The sequence below is a fragment of the Diabrotica virgifera genome, chromosome 5, assembly GCF_917563875.1.
Source record: "Diabrotica virgifera virgifera chromosome 5, PGI_DIABVI_V3a".
In the NCBI taxonomy this organism is placed as follows: Eukaryota; Metazoa; Arthropoda; class Insecta; order Coleoptera; family Chrysomelidae; genus Diabrotica; species Diabrotica virgifera.
The window spans coordinates 147,277,277-147,297,425 of record NC_065447.1 but is presented as its reverse complement, the minus strand read 5'-3'; the positions used below and the strand labels follow the sequence as shown (position 1 = coordinate 147,297,425).

The 20,149-nt window shown below is 33.4% G+C and overlaps 2 protein-coding genes across 2 annotated transcripts in view; one reads left to right on the top strand and one right to left on the bottom strand.

Moving 5' to 3' along the window:
* LOC114336692 (MOB kinase activator-like 2) overlaps window positions 1-20,149 on the top strand; it is a 392,967-nt gene that overhangs the window by 198,049 nt on the left and 174,769 nt on the right. The window lies entirely within an intron of this gene.
* LOC126884494 (uncharacterized) overlaps window positions 1-20,149 on the bottom strand; it is a 58,100-nt gene that overhangs the window by 9,436 nt on the left and 28,515 nt on the right. The window contains exon 2 of the mRNA XM_050650431.1: window positions 8,893-9,159. Coding sequence (XP_050506388.1) covers window positions 8,893-9,159 — 267 coding nt within the window. The remainder of the gene's footprint in view (window positions 1-8,892; window positions 9,160-20,149) is intronic.

The window sequence follows — 20,149 nt, the reverse complement described above, 5'->3', positions numbered from 1 at the left end:
TTTTTTGCAAATAACTCAAATAGTAAGTATTTTGTCGAAAAAACATTTGCAGCAAAAATATAGTCTGTAAAATTTTTTAAAAATGATATGTATCACGTTTCTATACCTAGTAGAAGCAGAGTTATATCTAATTAAAAATAGGTTCATATTCGTCAAATTCCAAATGGAATATTTTAACGTGAAATAACCAAAAATGAAGCAAATTTCGGGGAAAACTCATTACAACTTATTTAAAGTGTTAAAAAAAACTTCATTTTTGTTTTACAAAAAAAAATTTCTAGCATCAAAAGTAAACAAGTTACGTTCAAAATAAAGTTAGTCCCTTTTTTTTTGGTAAAAACATCGGGAAAATCACCCCCTAATTAGTATCTCAAATGAACTTAATCGTTACGACTTCACAATTTTCTTGACTCGTGTATGTATTTTTTATATGATCTGTAAGCTTCATTGGTTCAAAGTACTTAGTTTTGAAAGGACTGTAGTTAAAAGGGGTTGAACGAATCACTGATCACGAATGTATGCAAATTTAGAAACAGCAAATCTTAATCAATTTTTGTCTAACAGAAAAACAAAAAAATACATGATATTCAGAAAAGCAATGGTGACTTTTTTTATTTTTTGAGATTTTTGGTATCTCTAACAATTTTTAAGTTATTTTGAAAAAAAGCATATTTTTCAAAATTAACATTTTTAAAAATTTTACTTTAAAACCAAATTTTTTCCAAAATAAGCACTTTAAATCGATGAAACTTACAGATCATATAAACACAACATAAGTAAAATAATTCGTGGAGCGGTAACGATTAATTTCATTTAAGTTGCTAATTAGGGGGTGGTCTTCCCGATGTTTTTTTGCCAAAACAAAAGGGCCCAACTTTATTTTGAGCGTAACTTGCTTAAATTTAATACTAGAAACTTTTTATAAAAACAGAAATAAATCTTATTTTAAATACTTTAAAAAAGTTAAAATGGGTTTTCCTCAAAAAGTGCTTAATTTTTTGGATATTTCACTTCGAAACATTCTATTTGGCTAAAAAAATATTAAAAAATATTAATATATTTTTCATTGGCTATAACTCTGGTTTTACGAGGTCCAGAGACCTAACGAGTACATCATTTTTTTTTTACTTTTTTACAGGCTATATTTTCGCTAAGAACGTTTTTTTCGACAAAATACTTATTTTTTGAGTTATTTGCGAAAAACCTTCTAAAAATGTAGTTATTTTGTTGAAAAATGAACATATTCACTCGCAAATAACTCGAAAAGTGTTGACTTGGCGAAAAAGCTCTATAGAACAAAAGTTACTTAAAATTAGTCAGTTTATCCATTTCCGGACTTATTTTGGACTTATATTTGTTCACCCCCGAGAGGTGGTGAAAGTCACCCCCAGGGCAAAAGCACACATCGGCACAATATCACTTTTTTTCTTTGACATGTAAGCTATGCGTATGCCAAATTCCATGTCAATCCAAGCGGTTCTTTAAAATTTAGAGCAAAAACCGTGAAAGAATGGACTATTAGGTTACAAGAAATAATCAATTTCGTAAAAACTCAGATTGATATAAAAATTTTATTTGGTTTTTATTTAAACTAAGTTGGAAATATTTAACAATCTCCATTGACCTATGCAGAAAAATTCTGTTTTACAAATTAAACAACTATGAAATCATTGTAAGGCCGATTTTCACGCTACGTCTTATTGTACGTTTTGTTGGATAGGACAAATCCTATACAATAAAACGTGCCGTGTAAACAGCAAAAATAACATAATGGTAGGGGAGCAAAGTATGCTAAATTTGCAGTCACTCGAGCGTTATGGGGACCTATTGGGTTGTGATTATTAGGTTCTAAAACCAAAGTAAAGTTAAGTAAAATTTTCCATTTTAGTGGGATGGGGACTTTCCATTTTTTAATTTAATTTTCCATTTCCAACAATCGTTTTTTCCGATTATAGCGCCATCTATCCATAATTCGAAAAAATGTCTTGAATAAAAGTTGCTTATTTTTACGTTAAGAATCCAAATCTGCAATAAAAAGTTGGGGTCCCATTAAGGATTTTAAAGTATCCCCCCACCTCCGTGGGGGGTCGTGTTTGGTACCATTCGATATATTTTTCAAAAACATTTTGAAAGTGTATTTTTCAGTTTTTCGGTCTGATGTTCATTTTGCGAAATATCGCAGGGTTTGTATTTAAAATTTTAAATTTACGGCCCACCCCTCTCCGGGCCCCCCTTAACTAACTTATCTGTGTTAAGAGCCCATATATGGTAGAGGTACATCTTCAGAGTACCACGTTTCTCCTCATATGATAATCTGACGCGCTCGAGTAACTGCAAAAATCCCCGCTTGGGCTCCCCTACCATAATTTTGCTGTTTACACGCTACGTTTTATTGTATAGGATTTGTCCTATCCAACAAAACGTACAATAAGACGTAGCGTGAAAACCGGCCTTTAGACTTCTACTGGGTTTTACGTATATTTTCCTTAAATTATCGTTTGCAATAACCTGAATTTGGATTAGCTGTGATTATAGATTTTAGATTTCAGAGAAATCGATTGGTCTAGTACTAGTAGATCTTTGCAAAGTGCGACCTGTAAGAACTTTTGTGTATACCTACCCCTACATCTATATTCGGTCCAATAGATCTATGAGTCTATTATCTAGATCTAAAGCGTATTATCCGTTTAGATTAGAAGATATATTTGTTACTTGGTCAGCGCAGAATAGTTCTGGCCCGATAAAAGAACTATTTGCTCTTCCTTAGCAAGACTGTCAGCAAAATAATTACTAAGAATTCATTTATACCCTGAAACTTCAAGCAGAGTTACTTTGTTGTGCTCTGCCAATTAAGGGACGATTTACAGTTCCAAGCTCTTATCGACTCATAAGTTAAAAGTTAGAGTTAGTAGTAGTTAGTAGACCTCACAGATTTCAGTACAACTGAATTGTCGAGACGATACATATTATAAATATACCATAAACATCAACCTGTACGCGTCCACTGCTGAACATAGGTTTCCCGCAGCTTTTTCCATCGGCCTCTGTCTTAAGCGGATTGTATCCAGTTACTGCTAACACACTTCAGAGCAGTCCATCTGGTTGGTGGGCATCCTCTGATCCGTAGTGCTTCTTGTCTTGGCATCCACTCGATTTGTCCAAAGGATATCTGATAATCTGGCGACATACTTAATTCCATTTCAGAGACGCGATTTTTTTGATAGCGTCCGTTTTTTTTTCTATGCCGTATTTCTTCGTTTGGGATTTGGTCTCTCAGAGAGACACCCAATATCTGGCGCTTCATAGCCGTCTTGGAGTCAAGCGAATCTTGTTCAATAATTTTCTTTGTGAGTGATAATATCTCCGCTCCCTAGGTAACCAGGTAACACATACTGGTCAAAGATTTTTTTGAGGCATATGAGTAAGTCCAATTTAAATAGTAGATATAGTTTAATTTACCAAACGCTGTCCAGACTAATCCTATGTGACTTGGGAGCTCACATATCCGGCTATCTCTATGCAACCGAATTTGATGTTCTAATTAGCTACCTACTTATATGATGCAGTCTGCTCAATATCTCTTCCATCGGGTGGACTTTGAGCAACTTTGCTCAATTATTTTCTAGCATACGTTATTAAAATAAATAAGTGGTTTTTGGGCACGTTTCTGATTTTATTTGATCTTTTTCATCTCTCCTTCTTTTTTTTTAATTGTAAAATACAGTGTACCTATACAGGGTAGGCCAAAGAAAAAAGTCCACCTTGATATTTGGCAGTAGTTATTAGATTTTAAGGAAATGCCGAAATAGGTCGACTTTTATTTTTATATTGCAATTATTGTTTGGCATATATTTCATACTAGTGACGTCATCCATCTGAGCGTGATGACGTAATCGATGATTTTTTTAAATGGGAATAGGGGTCTTGATGCAGCTCATTTTAAAAGGAGTTCAATTCTCTATTCAGTAATATAAACATTAATATCATTTAAACATTAAAAATGTATAAACATTTTCAATTTAGTTGCAACCCTAAACTGCAGCAGCATTATATTCTATGCTTCTTTTCATGAGCATTTTTCAGTGCGTCACACATGATAGAAAAAAAGGTAAGTTCGTGATAATATACATATAACGTTTATTCTAACATGACATTTTAGTTAAATCTGACAGTTGTCACATTTTATTTGCAATTTGGCATAAAAACAAATCAATTGTGTTTATTGCATTTATAAAATGGTATTATTTTCTTTGATTTTGTATAAATTGGATAAATTGTACAGATTATATTCGTAGATATATTATAAAATTCGTGAATATTTTTTTTTCGATTATAGCGCCATCTATTGACAACTAGAATAAATGTTTTAAATGTCACCGACGAAATGTAATCACCGACGCACGTGCGTTTTTTCTGTCACATACAATTTAATGCGTTAGAAAGAAATCGAAAAACTGTGACGCACTGAAAGATGCTCATGAGAAAAAGATTAGTACAATCAGAGAGTGCAGGAAGAGTCTATACCAGTTTCGGTGCTTTTTTACCCCAACATCAGTAGATCCATATCTGGCTCTTCTCTCCGATTGAACCAGGGTACTTCGATGCGTGCCGTCCCGGATTGCAACAAACGAAATGGCTCGGATGTCGTGTCGACATCTGCTAAGAAACAAACTAAGTTCTCAATCTAGTAGTACATCTCTATTTCTCTTGTCGTTTCCCCATTACTGAGGATCGTGATTTCTTCCAATATTCCTAACAATGTTTCTCCATTGGTCTCTACCTTCAGCTGCTTTAAGAGCTTCGTAGAATGAATTTCCAGCTGAATGCTTTATTTGGTCAGACCATCTAGTTGGTGATCGTCGTCTTGATCTTCTCCCCGGAACGTTTCCAGAAACAATTAATCTCTCTAAACTGTCGTCACCTCTGCGAACCACGTGACCAAAGAATTGCAGAATTCGTTGCAGACATATTGTGGACAGCCTTTTTTTTTAATATTGAGTTGGTTTAGAATAGAAATGTTTGTCCTATGAGCTATCCAAGGTATGCGTAGCATTCTTCTCCAGCACCACATCTCAAAGGCATCAATTTTTTGGTTCTCGCATACGTGAAGTGTCCAAGTCTCTGCTCCGTATAGAAATATTGAGAATACAAGGGCATTCACCAGTCTTATCTTGATATTTTGAGAGACAGATCTGTCTTTCCAAACTTTAGTTAGGCGACTCATCGCATTTTTCGCCATAGCAATACGTCTCCGAACTTCTGCTTCACAGTTACCATCGTTAGTTATACTAGACCCGAGATAGACAAAGGTGTTTAGTATCTGGTATTCCTGTAACATGTTAGTCAGTTGAATAGTATCGAATCTGTCGACCACCATTATTTTTGTCTTAGCTTTATTGATTTTCAGACCAACTTTATTGCTTTCGTACTCAACTCTTCGCAGAAGATCAACCATTTCTTGCTCATTTGTTGTTATAAGTGTAGTGTCATCAGCAAATCTTAAATTGGAGATTTTCCTACCAGCTACTGTTACTACCGGCCCATCCTTTTAAAACCATCCTCATGACATGTTCACCATAAATGTTAAATAAGTCAGGTGACAACACGCATCCTTGTCTAACACCTCTCTCGGTCTTGAATTGCATATAATCATAGGTACTTGAAATTCTCTAGACTTTTCAATGAGTTGTCTCAGGTTCAGGATTTGTTCCCTTGTACCTTTATCCTTTACAAACCCCGCTTGTTCCTGAGGTATTTGGTAATGTAGATAGGTTTTTAATCTGTTTTTGATGATATGCAACAAGATTTTACTAGCATGTGTTATTAGTGACAGTGTGCGGTAGTTTTCACATCTGGTAGTAGTTCCTTTTTTTGTGTAGTGGAATATAAATTGAGGTACACCATTCAGATGGCCATTTTCCTTAATTCCAAACAGCGACACAGATAGAATGGATGATATGTAATCCTTTGTCACCTAGTAACTGTAGTATTTCACATGGTATTGAATCAATGCCTGGGGATTTATTTCTCTTTAGTGATTTAATTGCATCTTTGACTTCGGCGAGTAAGACAGTAGGTTCTCTAGGGTAGTCAGTTTCGGGTTGCAACGAAATTGAAAATGTTTATACATTTTTAATGTTTAATTTATTTACTCTTTTTGGAGTACTTAGGAAACCTTCTCGTTGGAGCTTTACCACGCTGAGCAGATGGGACGTGAATTATTTAAAATTCCCTCATCTTCTGATCGTCTTGACAACCGCATAGTTTATAATTTTTAAAAGCCTCGGAGGATGTAACCAGAGAGGTTCCCATCTGTTGTCAATCTGGTGGTATGTATAACGATATTTACGAGTATTGTCGGTTTATGTACTACTAGATTGAGAACTTAGTTTGTTTCTTAGCAGATGTGGCTACGACACCCGAGCCATTTCGTTCGTATCCAATACCACCGGATACTCTAAACCTAATAAAACATTGCTTAAATAATACATATTTCATCTATAAGGAACAAAGATATAAACAAGTTGAGGGAGCACCTATGGGTTCCCTACTGTCACCAGTAATAGCGAACTTGTTTATGAAAGAAATAGAACAGCGGGCAATAGAAACAGCTGAATACAAACCCAAACTTTGGCTTAGATATGTGGATGACAATTTTATTCTCTGGACCCAAGGAGAAGAAAAACTTAAGGCATTTTTAGAACACATCAGCAATATCCACCATAAAATTCAGTTTACTATGGAACTGGAAGAAAACGATCAAATACCATTCTTAGATGTGTTAAAAATAAAGAAACAAGACGGACACATAGGCCATACAGTATATCGGAAACCAACACATACCGACAGATATATAAATGCTGATTCACATCACCATCCTGCACAATTACATTCAGTCATCAAAACCTTGATTACAAGATTTGAAAGACAGACCAAGAACATCAAAATGAAGAAATGCATAATGTGAAAAAAGCGTTAAGAAAAAACGGCTTCCTAACATACACCATCGACAAAGCTCAAAATGCTCGGAGAAGAATTAGGGACCAAACAGAAAACGAAAAATCGATAGGCAAAACCATTCTGCCATATGTGAAGGATACAACCGAGAAAATAGGGAGAGTGCTGAGAAACCACAAAATAGAAACGATTTTTAACACGGAGAGAAAAATCTCAATTACTTTACCAACAGCAAAAACTAAAATATCGTTAGAAAACCAAGAAGTATATGAGATTCTATGTGGGATTGTGAAAAGCCATACATCGGGCAGACCAACCGAAGAATTCATGTTAGACGAGAACACCGAAATGCCATCGAAAGGGGAGAAACATCGTCATCCTTTGCACATGCCACAAATACAGGACATACAATAAACCTGAACCAAACGACGATCCTAGCTAACATAGAAATCAAAAGAAAACGTGAAAAATCAGAGAATCGATAGAAATAGAAAAAAATCCCAACAGTCTTAACCAAAGAGATGATGCTCAAAGGCTTCCTACAACATGGAAATCGGTACTTAAGAAAAAGACCAAAATAAATCAGCCAACGGCATCGACGCGTACTACCCGACCTGCCCCTCCAACGTATACTGGGCCAATAACAACAGCCAGATACCGTGCAGGCCAGGGAACGCATCACGATCAACTATGTAAGTAGCCATATCGTAAATAAAAATTCAGTCTACTTCAAGCAGCTGCGAGAAGCGGAACTACCTGACTTGATAATGGCAAGTGTGATCTTGTCGAAACGTCGTCAAAATAATGGTTTTTCTCAAAACCTAAATTATTCTACGCGGAGTCAAACCCGGAAAACTACAGAAAGTAAATATAATATGTATGGTCCTTTTCATAGGCATTTTTCAATGCGTCACAAATGATAGAAAAAAAGGTAAGTCCGTGATAATACACATTTATATCATTTATTCTAACATGACATTTTAGTTAAATCTGACAGTTGTCAAATTTTATTTGCAATTTGGCATAAAACAAATAGGTCTGGATCCCGCGTATGAAAAAAAGTTGATTAATAGCAAGCTGAAAATTTGTTAATAGCTTAAGGGTGTCTAGTCGAACAAACTTTGATATATATTAACACTGGAACAGGGGAAGTTTTAATTGTGGAACAGGTTAAAAATTTGGAACGGTCAGAACACGAAAATGGCACATTTATTTTGTCCGACAGAACAGACATAAACTCTCCGAACAGAGATTAAACTCTCATGCAAAAATCAGACTGCTATTTATCACCTGTCATAATTCCTGTCATTTGACATATTCTACATGTTCCACTCATTATAACGCCAATTTGGTGATAAATAGCAGTCTGATTTTTGCATGAGAGTTTAATCTCTGTTCGGAGAGTTTAAGTCTGTTCTGTCGGACAAAATACATGTGCCGTTTTCGTGGTCTGACCGTTCCAAATTTTTAACCTGTTCCACAGTTAAAACTTCCCCTGTTCCAGTGTTCCCATATATCAATGTTTGTCCGACTAGACACCCTTAAGCTAATAACAAATTTTCAGCTTGCTATTAATCAACTTTTTTTTCATACGCGGGATCCAGACCTAAAATCAATTTTGTTAATTGCATTTATAAAATGGTATTTTCTTTGATTTGTATAGTCTTATAAATTGTACAGATTATATTCGTCGATATATTATATAATTCGTAAATAATTTTTTTTCGATTATAGCCATCTATCGACAACTAGAATAAATGTTATAAATGTCTATAATCACGGAGGTGCCTTTTTTCTGTCACATACAATTTAATGCGTTAGAAAGAAATCGAAAAACTGTGACGCACTGAAAGATGCCTATGAGAAAAATAATATCTATAGCCAACATTTTTTTTTAAAATTTTATAGCAATCAGGTAAATTTTAGTATACATACCTTAACAACCGGATGCGCTACATGGTAACTAACAACGCTTGCATGGCTTGTAGCGGGTAAAATTGTTTTTACTACTGGAATTGGGGCTACTGTTTTAATTATAGGAGCTGGAGCTATAATGGGAGCATGAGCTAGAAGCGGTGCATGTGCAATAAGTGGAGCTTTGATGATAGGTTCGTGTATAATTGGTGGAGAATATAAATCCAGACCATGATAACCATATCCGGGAGCAGCTGATGCATAGGTAACAAACAAACTGGCAAAAATCTAAACAAACAAAAACATGTTGTTCTGAAGCTATTTTCTTGTGGCATTTTTATAATCAAGTATATTCAAATGGGAAATAAGCCACAATTTTACCTAAAAATGATTTTATTAACGTTTCGACGCCCAAGTCGGGTGTCGTTGTCAATAAAATCATTAATAAAATCATTTTTAGGTAAAATTGTGGCTTATTTCCCATTTGAATATACTTGATTAAAACAAAAACATTTTAGATTTTTATCTTAGCAAAATTTTAAGCTACTGAAGCTTAAGAAAAAATGTAATTTTTAAAAGTGCGATTTTTATGTAAATATAACCTATACATAGAGATTATTTTGTGAAAGTTAGTCTCATAATCAAATGATGTTTTTTAAATGAAGTCGTCACGAGAATGGACTCATGACCATAGACATAATAAGGATAGACAAGGCATACTGAGCTAAAAAGCGTAACACGGGGGCAGTCGATCGGTGGTCTATCTATCTATCTCTTTTAACCAAGCGATCCCGCGCATGTGACAAAGATTGCTAGACCACTCAAAGTGAATATCAACCAATGACGTCATTGATATCGGCGTTACACCTCGATGCACAGAGCGGTCCATACTTTACCTAATATATTTTTATTATATCTATGCTCATGACGCCGACAACAAAATTTCAAAATACTACAATACAGTAAATACAAAAATAATAAATAAATAATACAAAATAAACAGCGGTAAAATAAGTACCTACTGAAATAAATATTGAAATGTTTATGATTATTTATACAGGGTGTTTCATTGGGAAACGGAAATACTTGAACGGTAAATAGAGGTCACTGAGGCGGTTCAAGATATACCACATTTATTGCCTCACCGATTTTTATAACCGAGTTACAGGGTGTTTTATCGATTTTACCCATTTCTTTCTGGACCCATAACTTTAGAACCACCCTGTAAATTTTTTTGATATTTGGTACACATATGGCTCATTTATAACCGAAACTCCAGGTCCGGGCTAAAAAAATTATAAATTTATTGTGACCTTGAAACAGCACCCTGTATATTAAAATTTTCAAAATCCGTTTGCATACCTGAAAAGAGCACAAAAACCAAGTTTAACGGTTGGCTTAAATTTTTCGGCCAGACAATTTAATGATTTTAATTTTGAAATTATATTAAAGATTTGTAAGAACTCTTAGATTAAAAAGCAGGTATTATTAACTTTTAATATATAAATTATTAAAATTAATGAACAAATATTCATTTTAAAAATAATCAATACTTATTTTCTACATTAGAACGACCCATTTATTAATGACAAAAAAAATCCAGGTCCGGATTAACAAAAAACATAAAGTAATTGTGACCTTGAAACAACGCCCTGCATATTAAAATTTTCAAAAATCGTTTGCACATTTGAAAAGAGCACAAAAGACTGAGTTTATAGGTTCGATTAAATTTTTTACGCATAAAATTTAATAACTTTGAAATAATTAATTTTGAAATTAAATCTATTGAAATTTTTTAGAACTCAGATTAAAAAGCAGGAATTAGTAAGTTTTAAAGTTAAAAAGTAAGTAAGTTAAAAAAATAATTAATACTTACTTACTACATTGGAATGACCCATATACTAATCACAACAAAAATCCAGGCCCGGATTAATATATAAAATATAACGTAATAGTGACCTTGAAATAACACCCTGTATATGGAAAGTCCGTTTGAACATTTGAAAAGAGCACAAAAAACTAAGTTTAATGGTTAGCTTCTATTTTTTTATGCAGACAATTTAATGACTTTAATTTTGAAATTATGCCGAAATTTTTAAGAACTCTGAGAACTCAACAAAAATTTCGATATAATTTCAAAATATTGGTATTAAATTTTCTGCGTAAAAAATTAAAGCGAACCTATAAACTCAATTTGTTGTGCTCTTTTCAAATATTCAAACGAATTTCAATATACAGGGTGGTGAATTGGGAAACGGGCCATAGGAAACTCAATGTAAAATTCTAAACTGTTGAATTCCTGCTTCCCTAATTATTCTACATCAAAAGACAAGAGAAACTATTTGTAGAGGATTGAAATATTTATTGAAAACAATTGTTAAAATTGTTCTACGAATTAAACACATTCCAAAATTTTGTAAAATATAATAAATTTTATCAAAGTATTTGCCAAATTTAGGCCACACACAGTGAAAGAATGTGTATAAGGTTGCATTCGCTCACAATGAAATTATTATATTATGTCTGTTCGCTAAACTCAGACGCAACTTTCTAGATATTTTAGTCGGTAATTTTGCCAATTTTAGCAAAATTGCCACAAAAAATTACTAAATACTTAATAATCACTAAATAGTTAGTAATTTTGCCAGTTTTTGCAAAATTGGCAAAAAACAAAAAAATTATCGACTAAAATATCTAGCCAGTTGCGTCTGAGTTTAACGAACCGACTATAACAATATTTTGAACTGTCAGTATTTTTGTTTTATCGTTTTTATTGTTTAAAAAACAATAAAGTCGAAAAGATGTCCTCAGTTGAGGAGAAAGTAGTAATAATAAAGATGTTTTATTCAGTCAATAGTTTGCGTACTGTCAGAAATAGTAACGTGTGGCCTTACTTTTACGCACTTACTTAGGTATGGCAAATGCATTCTATTTTTCAAAATTTTGGACTCTGTTTAAATCGTAGAACAATTTTAACTTTTGTTTTTAATACAGATTTTAATCCTCTACAAATAGTTTCTCATGACTTTTGATGTAAAATAATTAGGGAAGCAGGAATTCAACCCGTTTTCCAATTCACCACCCGGTATACGGTGTTGTTTCAAGGTTACAATTACTATATATTTTTTTGTTAATCCGAACCTGGATTTTTTTGTCATTATTAAATGGGTCGTTCTAATGTAGTAAATAAATATTGATTATTTTTACAATGAGTATTTGTTCATTAACTTTAATAATTTATTATTATAATATGTAGATATGTATCTGCTTTGTAATCTAAGAGTTCTTAAAAACTTCAATATATGTAGTTTCAAAATTAAAGTCACTAAATTGTCTTGACGAAAAATTTAAGCGAACCATCAAACTAAGTTTTTAAACATTTCAATATACAGGGTGTTGTTTCAAAGTCAAAATGAATTTATAATTATTTTTAGTCTGGACCTGGATTTTTCTTGTGCTTAGTAGTTGGATTCTTTGGGTTGTAAATGACACATATGTGTACCAAAAAATATACTGGGTGGTTCTAAAGTTATGGGTCCAGAAAGAAATGGACAAAATCGAAAAAAGACTCTGTAACTCAATTATAAAAATCGGTGAGGCAATAAATGTGGTATATCTAGAACAGCCTCAGTGATTTCTATTCACCGTTCAAGTATTTTCGTTTCTCAATGAAACACCCTGTATATTTAGTACTTATAAATAATATAGCTTTGCAAAAATTATTCACGACGACTTTCCCAATAAAACCGATGTTAAAGATGGCCTCTCCTCTGGCACGAAAAAAATCTTTAATGCTAGTCCGCAATTCTGGAAGTTTAGACGGTGGATCGGTCTGTCTCCTTCAGAATTCCCCATATGTACGTATCAGGTGGCGTTAAGTCTGGTGAGCAGAGATGTGGTGGAGATCTCCCATAATGATCGCGCAGTATTCGAAAATACTCCCTTGCCGTGTGACAGGTTGCTGAAGCCATTGTCGATTTTAAGTTTGGACCTTTTCCGTATGACCTAAAATAGTAGGTACTCCACGATCAAAGTTTTTTTCTGCAAAACTGAAAAACTGAGTCCTGATGAAGCACCTAACATTCACGTAACACGACATTCACATAAGTTATAACGACGTTAGGAAACCATTCAGTACGTTTCGAAGCATTACGCATACAAGCTTGAGGCATAATAGCAAGTTCTTTTAAAATCTTCTGAAATCATATACAGGGTGTCCCATTCAAATTAAATAAATTCAGGGTATTTTCGGTGAAACCGGAAGTAGCGTACTAACAAAAATTATGTCGTTATTTGACTCCGAATTCCATCCTAATTTAGTTGATATTTTCACAGTAACTATGTAGCCCAGTCGGGATAGCATTTGACCTTGCATTACGAGCTGCCACAAATTTTATTTTTCTAATCTTTAAGGGGGTCAATAGTAGTGTAAATTTAAACTCTCGACTAAATTTCACCGTTGCGTTTTTGCAACTGTTGAACTGTTTTTGCTCAATATTTCCGCCATTTTCAAATTTTCGACAAAAAGTGTAGAAACTAAAATTGTTGAAAATGCAATTTTCCATAATTTCGCTTATTATAATTTTTTTGTGCGGTCGATATGTTCCGAGTTATGGGGGGAAAATTGTCATAGTTAAAGCATAATTCTTGAATTATTCAATTATCTCGTTTATTATTAGTTTTACAACAAATATGTACCTATACAAAAATGAAGAGAATTAAATTTTGTATAATTTTGATTTCTTCATTTTTTGATAAAATCAATATTTAAGGTAGTACTTATTTGGTAAAGGTGCGAGCGTAAGACCCGATATATTTTATAGCAATTGTTTTTGTTGAATATCTCCGCCATTTTCAACTTTTCGAAAAAAAAGTGTAAGGACTTAAATTGTTGCAATTACGATTAACTACAATTTTTCGAGAGAAAAAGTGGCGAATCCACGAGGGAGCGCTATTCCCCCTAACAGGGTTCAACATTAAAAAAACTGACATGAAACTTAAAATATCGACAGACAAATTGAACCAATAAAACCCGCTAGTTAATAAAATTAAGTGAACTTAATGTATAAAAGTTATTATTTATATCTTTTATGTACTTAGTTTGGTTGGTGTTTCATTGGAAGTTTTAAAAATTCTATAAAATATAATTATCTTTATTTTTGTTTATGTACAATATGTCGTAAAGTTGATAATAAATGAGACAATTCAATAATTATGCTTCCCCTCCGCTTCCACTATTTTCCAGTCAGAGGAGGCAAGGGAGGCTCAGCCTCCCCATAAATTTTTTACACACTCTACACTGTTTTGTTTATCATGAATCGCGAAAACAACAAGTACAACTCGCATGATCGCGTCTCAGTTTTATTACATATTATTGTAGGCAGGACCCTGGGTTATCCCGAGATGCATGAACGGAGCACGGAGCCGAGAAGCCCAACAGTCTCCGTTGCTAATGCTCCGTGCAGCGCAGCAGGCGTTTAAGGAGACCCGGTCTCCTAACAGTGGCATCTACGGTGCCATCACACGCTGCCCGGAGATATACCAAGGGAGGCAGAATAGCTTCTCGGCTCCGTTGCGTGGTTGCGTGCGTCTCGGGACAACGAATTTTAGGGTCCTGACTAAAAATAATGAAAAATCTAAAAGTGCAAATTTTGTTATGAAATTTGGCATGTGGAATTATAATAATATTTGGAACAACTTGCTCAAATAACTTTTTCCGATATCTCTAACTCAAAGCAAAATATCGGTAATTTATGGTGTTTTTGAATTCGCAGTAGGCCGCGTTTAGAATTAAAAAAATTCAGTTGAGTATCTTAAAAAATTTGAAGCTTCATTATGTATGGACTGCATAACTTCAAATCTGTATTTATTTTGATATGCGAGGTATCTATTTACAAATAGTTGGAATTGTTAACAAACAGATACGTCAAAATAATTGTCAAAGTTAATTTAAATTTGGAAATCTCTCCGAAAAATATTAATTTTTGGCGGATTATTTGATTTATACCGTTCTAATTTAGTTTGTTTAGTTTTGTTAAACTTTTCCTTATTTAGTTTACATTTTGAAAGTGTTCATAAGTTAAACGTTACTTGAAAACTCCTCTATGGAGTCATCTAGTGGAGGCGAACCGCCTGATATTGAGAATTCGATGGATAGTAGCTGTGATTTACAAGATTTAAATGGATTTCTACCCAACCAGCCTCAAAATAAGATAAGTAGTAGTATTAATCTTAACAATATTAATGAAAAACAAAATACTTTAGTAAACTCAGATCAACCAGAAAAAACCAGGCCTGTTTATTTATACGAAAAAATTGATTTAGGACCTTTTTACATTTTCATTGAAAACTCCAGTTTAAATTTTACAGGAAAATTAAACGCTGTTAAAATAGGCGAGATCCTATTTACGTTACATCCAGAAATTGACAATTATATAAAAAAAATTGACTCAATCGGACGCAACCGAGTTAGGGTCTCATTTAAAAATTATAGTAGCGCAAATGCTTTAGTTACTTCCAAATTCCTTATTCAAAAAAATCTGACCGCATACATTCCAAAATTTCAATTGTTTAAACTAGGTGTAGTAAGGGATATAGATTCAGATATATCGGAAGAATATCTTAAAAATAGAATAAAGGAATTTGATCACCATTGCAAATTCTCGGTTGAGTATGTGAAACGAATAACAAGAAAAATAGTAGCAGATGACAAAGTAATATTTAATCCAACAAAATCAGTTATTGTGTCTTTTAAATGCCAGAATATACCAAAGTATGTAGTAATTAATCATGTCTTACACACTGTTGAAAAATACCAGCAAAAGGTAATTATCTGTTACCACTGCTATAGGTATGGGCACATGAGTAAGCAGTGTAAAAGTAATCCTCGCTGTTTTAAGTGTCATGAATCTCACCTTTCCGATTCTTGTCCTTTATCATCGTTTAACAAAAAATGTCTATCCTGTGAAGGTGAACACTTCACTAATGAATGGGAGATATGCCCGGAATTTGATCGCCAAAAGAAAATAAAACATTATATGTCTGAAAACAGCTTATCTTTTAAGGAAACAATTAAACTCTTTCCTAAGATAACTTATGGATCTATAGCAGCCAATAATTCCTCAATAAATTCTCATCAAACTCCAAATATGAATGCACCATCCTCTTCATATTCCTTTACTCAATTGTCCACGTCTCAAACATCTTCCAATCAGTTCGCTCTACCTTCAGTTTCAAATAGATATACAATAATAAAACCACCAAAATACAAACGACTTATCTCTTCCTCACCAGACCAAGTAACAATGGAACATCAAAAAATAATAAAGTTAAACCCCATGTCCAACAGACCTGGTGGTATTATCACCTCTTCTTCGTATCAATCTACATTTAATCCAGAACAAGGATCTAAAATACATGAACCATCAAAAGAATTAACAGAATTAATATCAAATATAGTTACAAGTATTATCTCTAATATAAATCACAAAAATTTTGAAATTCCAGAAAAATCAGTTCTAGTAAATTCAATTCAATCAGTTTTAAGTTCTCTCTTATATAATAATGAATAGATTGGTAATTTGTCAATGGAATTGTAGATCGGCTAACTCTAATAGAGAAAACCTTATCCACCTATTAGAAGACCAGAAAGTTGATATCGCATTATTATCAGAAACTAGATTTAAACCAGAAAAGTATTATAACTTTCACGGGTACAATATTGTCAGAGACGACCGCTTTTCAGTAACTGTTGGCGGTGGCTCAGCAATTTTAATAAATTCAAACCTATATTACGAGGAAGTCACCATGAAAGTAGATTTAATAAACGTCAATAAAGTAGCAATAAAAATAAAGTTTAAGTCATATACTGTCACATTTATATCTATGTATGTTCCCCCAGGAACCAAGTTATTGTTACAACAATGGAACAATTTCATAACATCTATAGAAAGACCATTTATAATAGGAGGTGACCTTAATGCTCACCACATTGCCTGGGGCCTAGACAACCAAACAGATATGAAAGGTAAAATCTTGATGGACTGTATAGACGATAATAATTTAATATTCAAAAATGATGGCTCTCCTACTTTCTTTAGGAACTTCTCGAAATCGGCAATAGACCTGACCATTTGTACTCCTGACTTAAACCACCTGATCACTTGGAAAACACTTCAAGACCTATTTGGTTCAGACCATACACCTATAAGAGTAGAGTTAGAGGATCAACCAACTCATACATATAATCCATATTCACAAAAGTGGAATTTAAAGAATGCCGACTGGAAATTATATGAACAGTATTCGGAAGATGTATTCTCTCAATTTAAAGATATAAATTCTTATGAACAAATTTTGCACAATATAAATACAACTGCATCCTACTGCATCCCCAAATTTAAAATAAAAAAACCGACTTCCAGAGGAAAATACTGGTGGGATTTAGAATGTGAAGAAGCAGTCAGAAAAGACAGGAAAGTTTTTGTATATTCAAAGAAAATCCAAACCATGAAAACCTACTTAAGTATAAAAAAGATGATGCACATGTCAAGAAGATCACTAAACAAACTAAAAGAAATAGCTGGAGAGATTATGTCGGATCCCTAAATAGGTCAGTCCCTATTAAAGATGTATGGTCAAAAGTTAACCGAATAAAAAATAGAAAAACAAAGAACAAAGTCCCTGTTATTCTGTCGGAAGCTTCGTGGATAGAAGAGTTCCATCAAAATATCACACCGCCGTCTGCAGAATTAGTAATTCCTGATTTACAACTAAATGCTCTATACGACTATCCAGAACCAATCCGTTTCCTAGTCAAACCATTTTCTGCCACTGAACTAAACTTTGCGTTGAAGAAAAACTCAAATTCAGCACCAGGTGCCGATAATATCCATTACTCGATGCTATCAAATCTTTCAAGAATTGGTAAGGCTGCACTACTAAATATATATAATGAAATTTGGATGCGCCGCATAAAGATTCCTGACGATTGGCACGTTTACACTATTATCCCGGTTTTAAAACCAGGAAAATCATCAAAGAATTGGGATTCTTACCGTCCAATCGGTCTGGCTTCCTGTATACTAAAAACATATGAGAGACTTATTAAAAACCGTCTGGAATTTTGGCTAGAAAAGAACGACCTATTACCAAGAAGTCAGTTTGGTTTTAGAAAAGGTAAATCCACACAAGATAGCCTCTGCCACTTTTTAATAGACATTTATAGTTCCTTTACTTATAAGAAAGCAGTTAGTGCTTTGTTCTTAGATATAAAAGGGGCTTACGACAACGTTAATCTTCACATACTATACGCGAAAATGTTGGCAATAGGAATACCCGAGATAGTAACATGGAACATCATTAACTTATACATTAATCGAGCAGTTCACGTTAGATTAAATGGAGATCAATCTAACTCCCGATACACATCTTTGGGACTACCTCAGGGTAGCATCCTAAGTCCTATATTATATATACTGTATACTGCTGACTTAGAAACTAAACTTCCTCAACACATAAAAATCCTACAGTACGCTGATGATGTTGCGATATATGCAGAAAATAAGTCAATAGATAGATGTAATAACTACCTTAAATCGACATTGAATATTATAAAAAAATGGGCTACCGATAATAACTTAACAATATCAGAGAGTAAATCAACCATTGTTACCTTTACTAAAAAACGATATGTTCCTCAAAGCCATCTACAATTTGATAATACTAGTATTCCTTATAAAACTTCAATAAAATTTCTTGGCGTATTTTTAGACTCCAAATTAAATTGGAAAGAACACACAAATTACATATTACGAAGAATGGAAAATGCAATGAATATCATGAAGACTGTAAGTGTCAGTAACTGGGGAGCTGATCCAAACATATCAATATTACTATACAGAAATTTGATAAGATCAATCTTAGACTATGGATCTATTTTTTATGGCTCAGCATCAAACTCTGTACTCCAAAAAATCGAGAGGATCAAAAATAAGGCACTTAGGTTATGCACTGGTTATCTTCGTAGCACACCTATATTGGTCATGGAATGTGAGCTTAATGAACCTCCACTTTCATTACGCAGGGAATACCTAAGTGAGAAATTTATAGTTAAAACAGCGGTTAACGATAAACTGCTATTAAATAAAATTGTTCATTTAACCACCTCATACCTAACTCATTATTACTGGGAAAAAAAGAAACTGCTTTTAGTTGTGGAAAGCTTCCTCAACGTTTCTAATTCCATTGGCGACATACACCAAATTGAACAAAGCTCGTCTCGAAAGCTAAATTATGAAGATTATTTATCTCCAGTTAACTGTCATTTAAGTAATATTCGTGCGACAGACTTCCTTACTAAAATAGACCACCTTCAGTGTGTACAAAAAAACTGGGGGAGTTATCAGAAATTATATACGGATGGTTCAAAAATGGAAGGAAAAGTTGGATATGCTATATATTACCCACAAAAAAGTATAAAAATAAACAACAGATTACCTGATAAAATGACAATTTTCACAGCTGAACTCATTGCAATCAAAGAAGCATACAAAATATGTATTAATCAAAAAGAACTCAATTATGTTATATTTACAGACTGCCAAAGCATTGTAAAGACATTGAAATATAATGTACATAATTTTGCAGAAAATTATATCATCAGTGACATCATAGCAATGAACAGTGAAGCTTTGAAATCGGGCAAAAATATAATATTGTGTTGGATAAAAGCACACATTGGTATAAAAAACAACGAAATAGTAGATGATCTGGCTAAAAAAGCAACAACGAAGGGATCCACTCTGCATACTTATCAACTTCCTATGGGAGACATAATTTCTATTATGAGATCTATCAAACGGACGAAATGGCAGGAACAATACAATAATTCAGACAAAGGAAATTATTACAAAAAAATCCAGCCTACACTTCCCATCAAGACATGGTTTAATCAAGTTTCCAACAAAGGCTTTATCAAAACTATTTGTCGAATAAGAAGTAATCACTGTCTGACTCCAGTCTACAAAAGAGAAATAGGACTTGTAGATAATGATGAATGTTTATGTGGAGAGCTAGCTGATCTACAACATATGCTATTAGAATGTCCTTTACATTTTATTGAAATATCAAACTTTTTTGCCAATCTAGTTCAAGTTAATGTACAATTTCCTTTTAATCTTATATACCTTTTACAATCAAACAATCTAGATGTTTATAAAATTTTGTACAACCATGTTAATTGTTTAAAATTAAAGCTCTGAGAAAAAAAGAAAAAAAA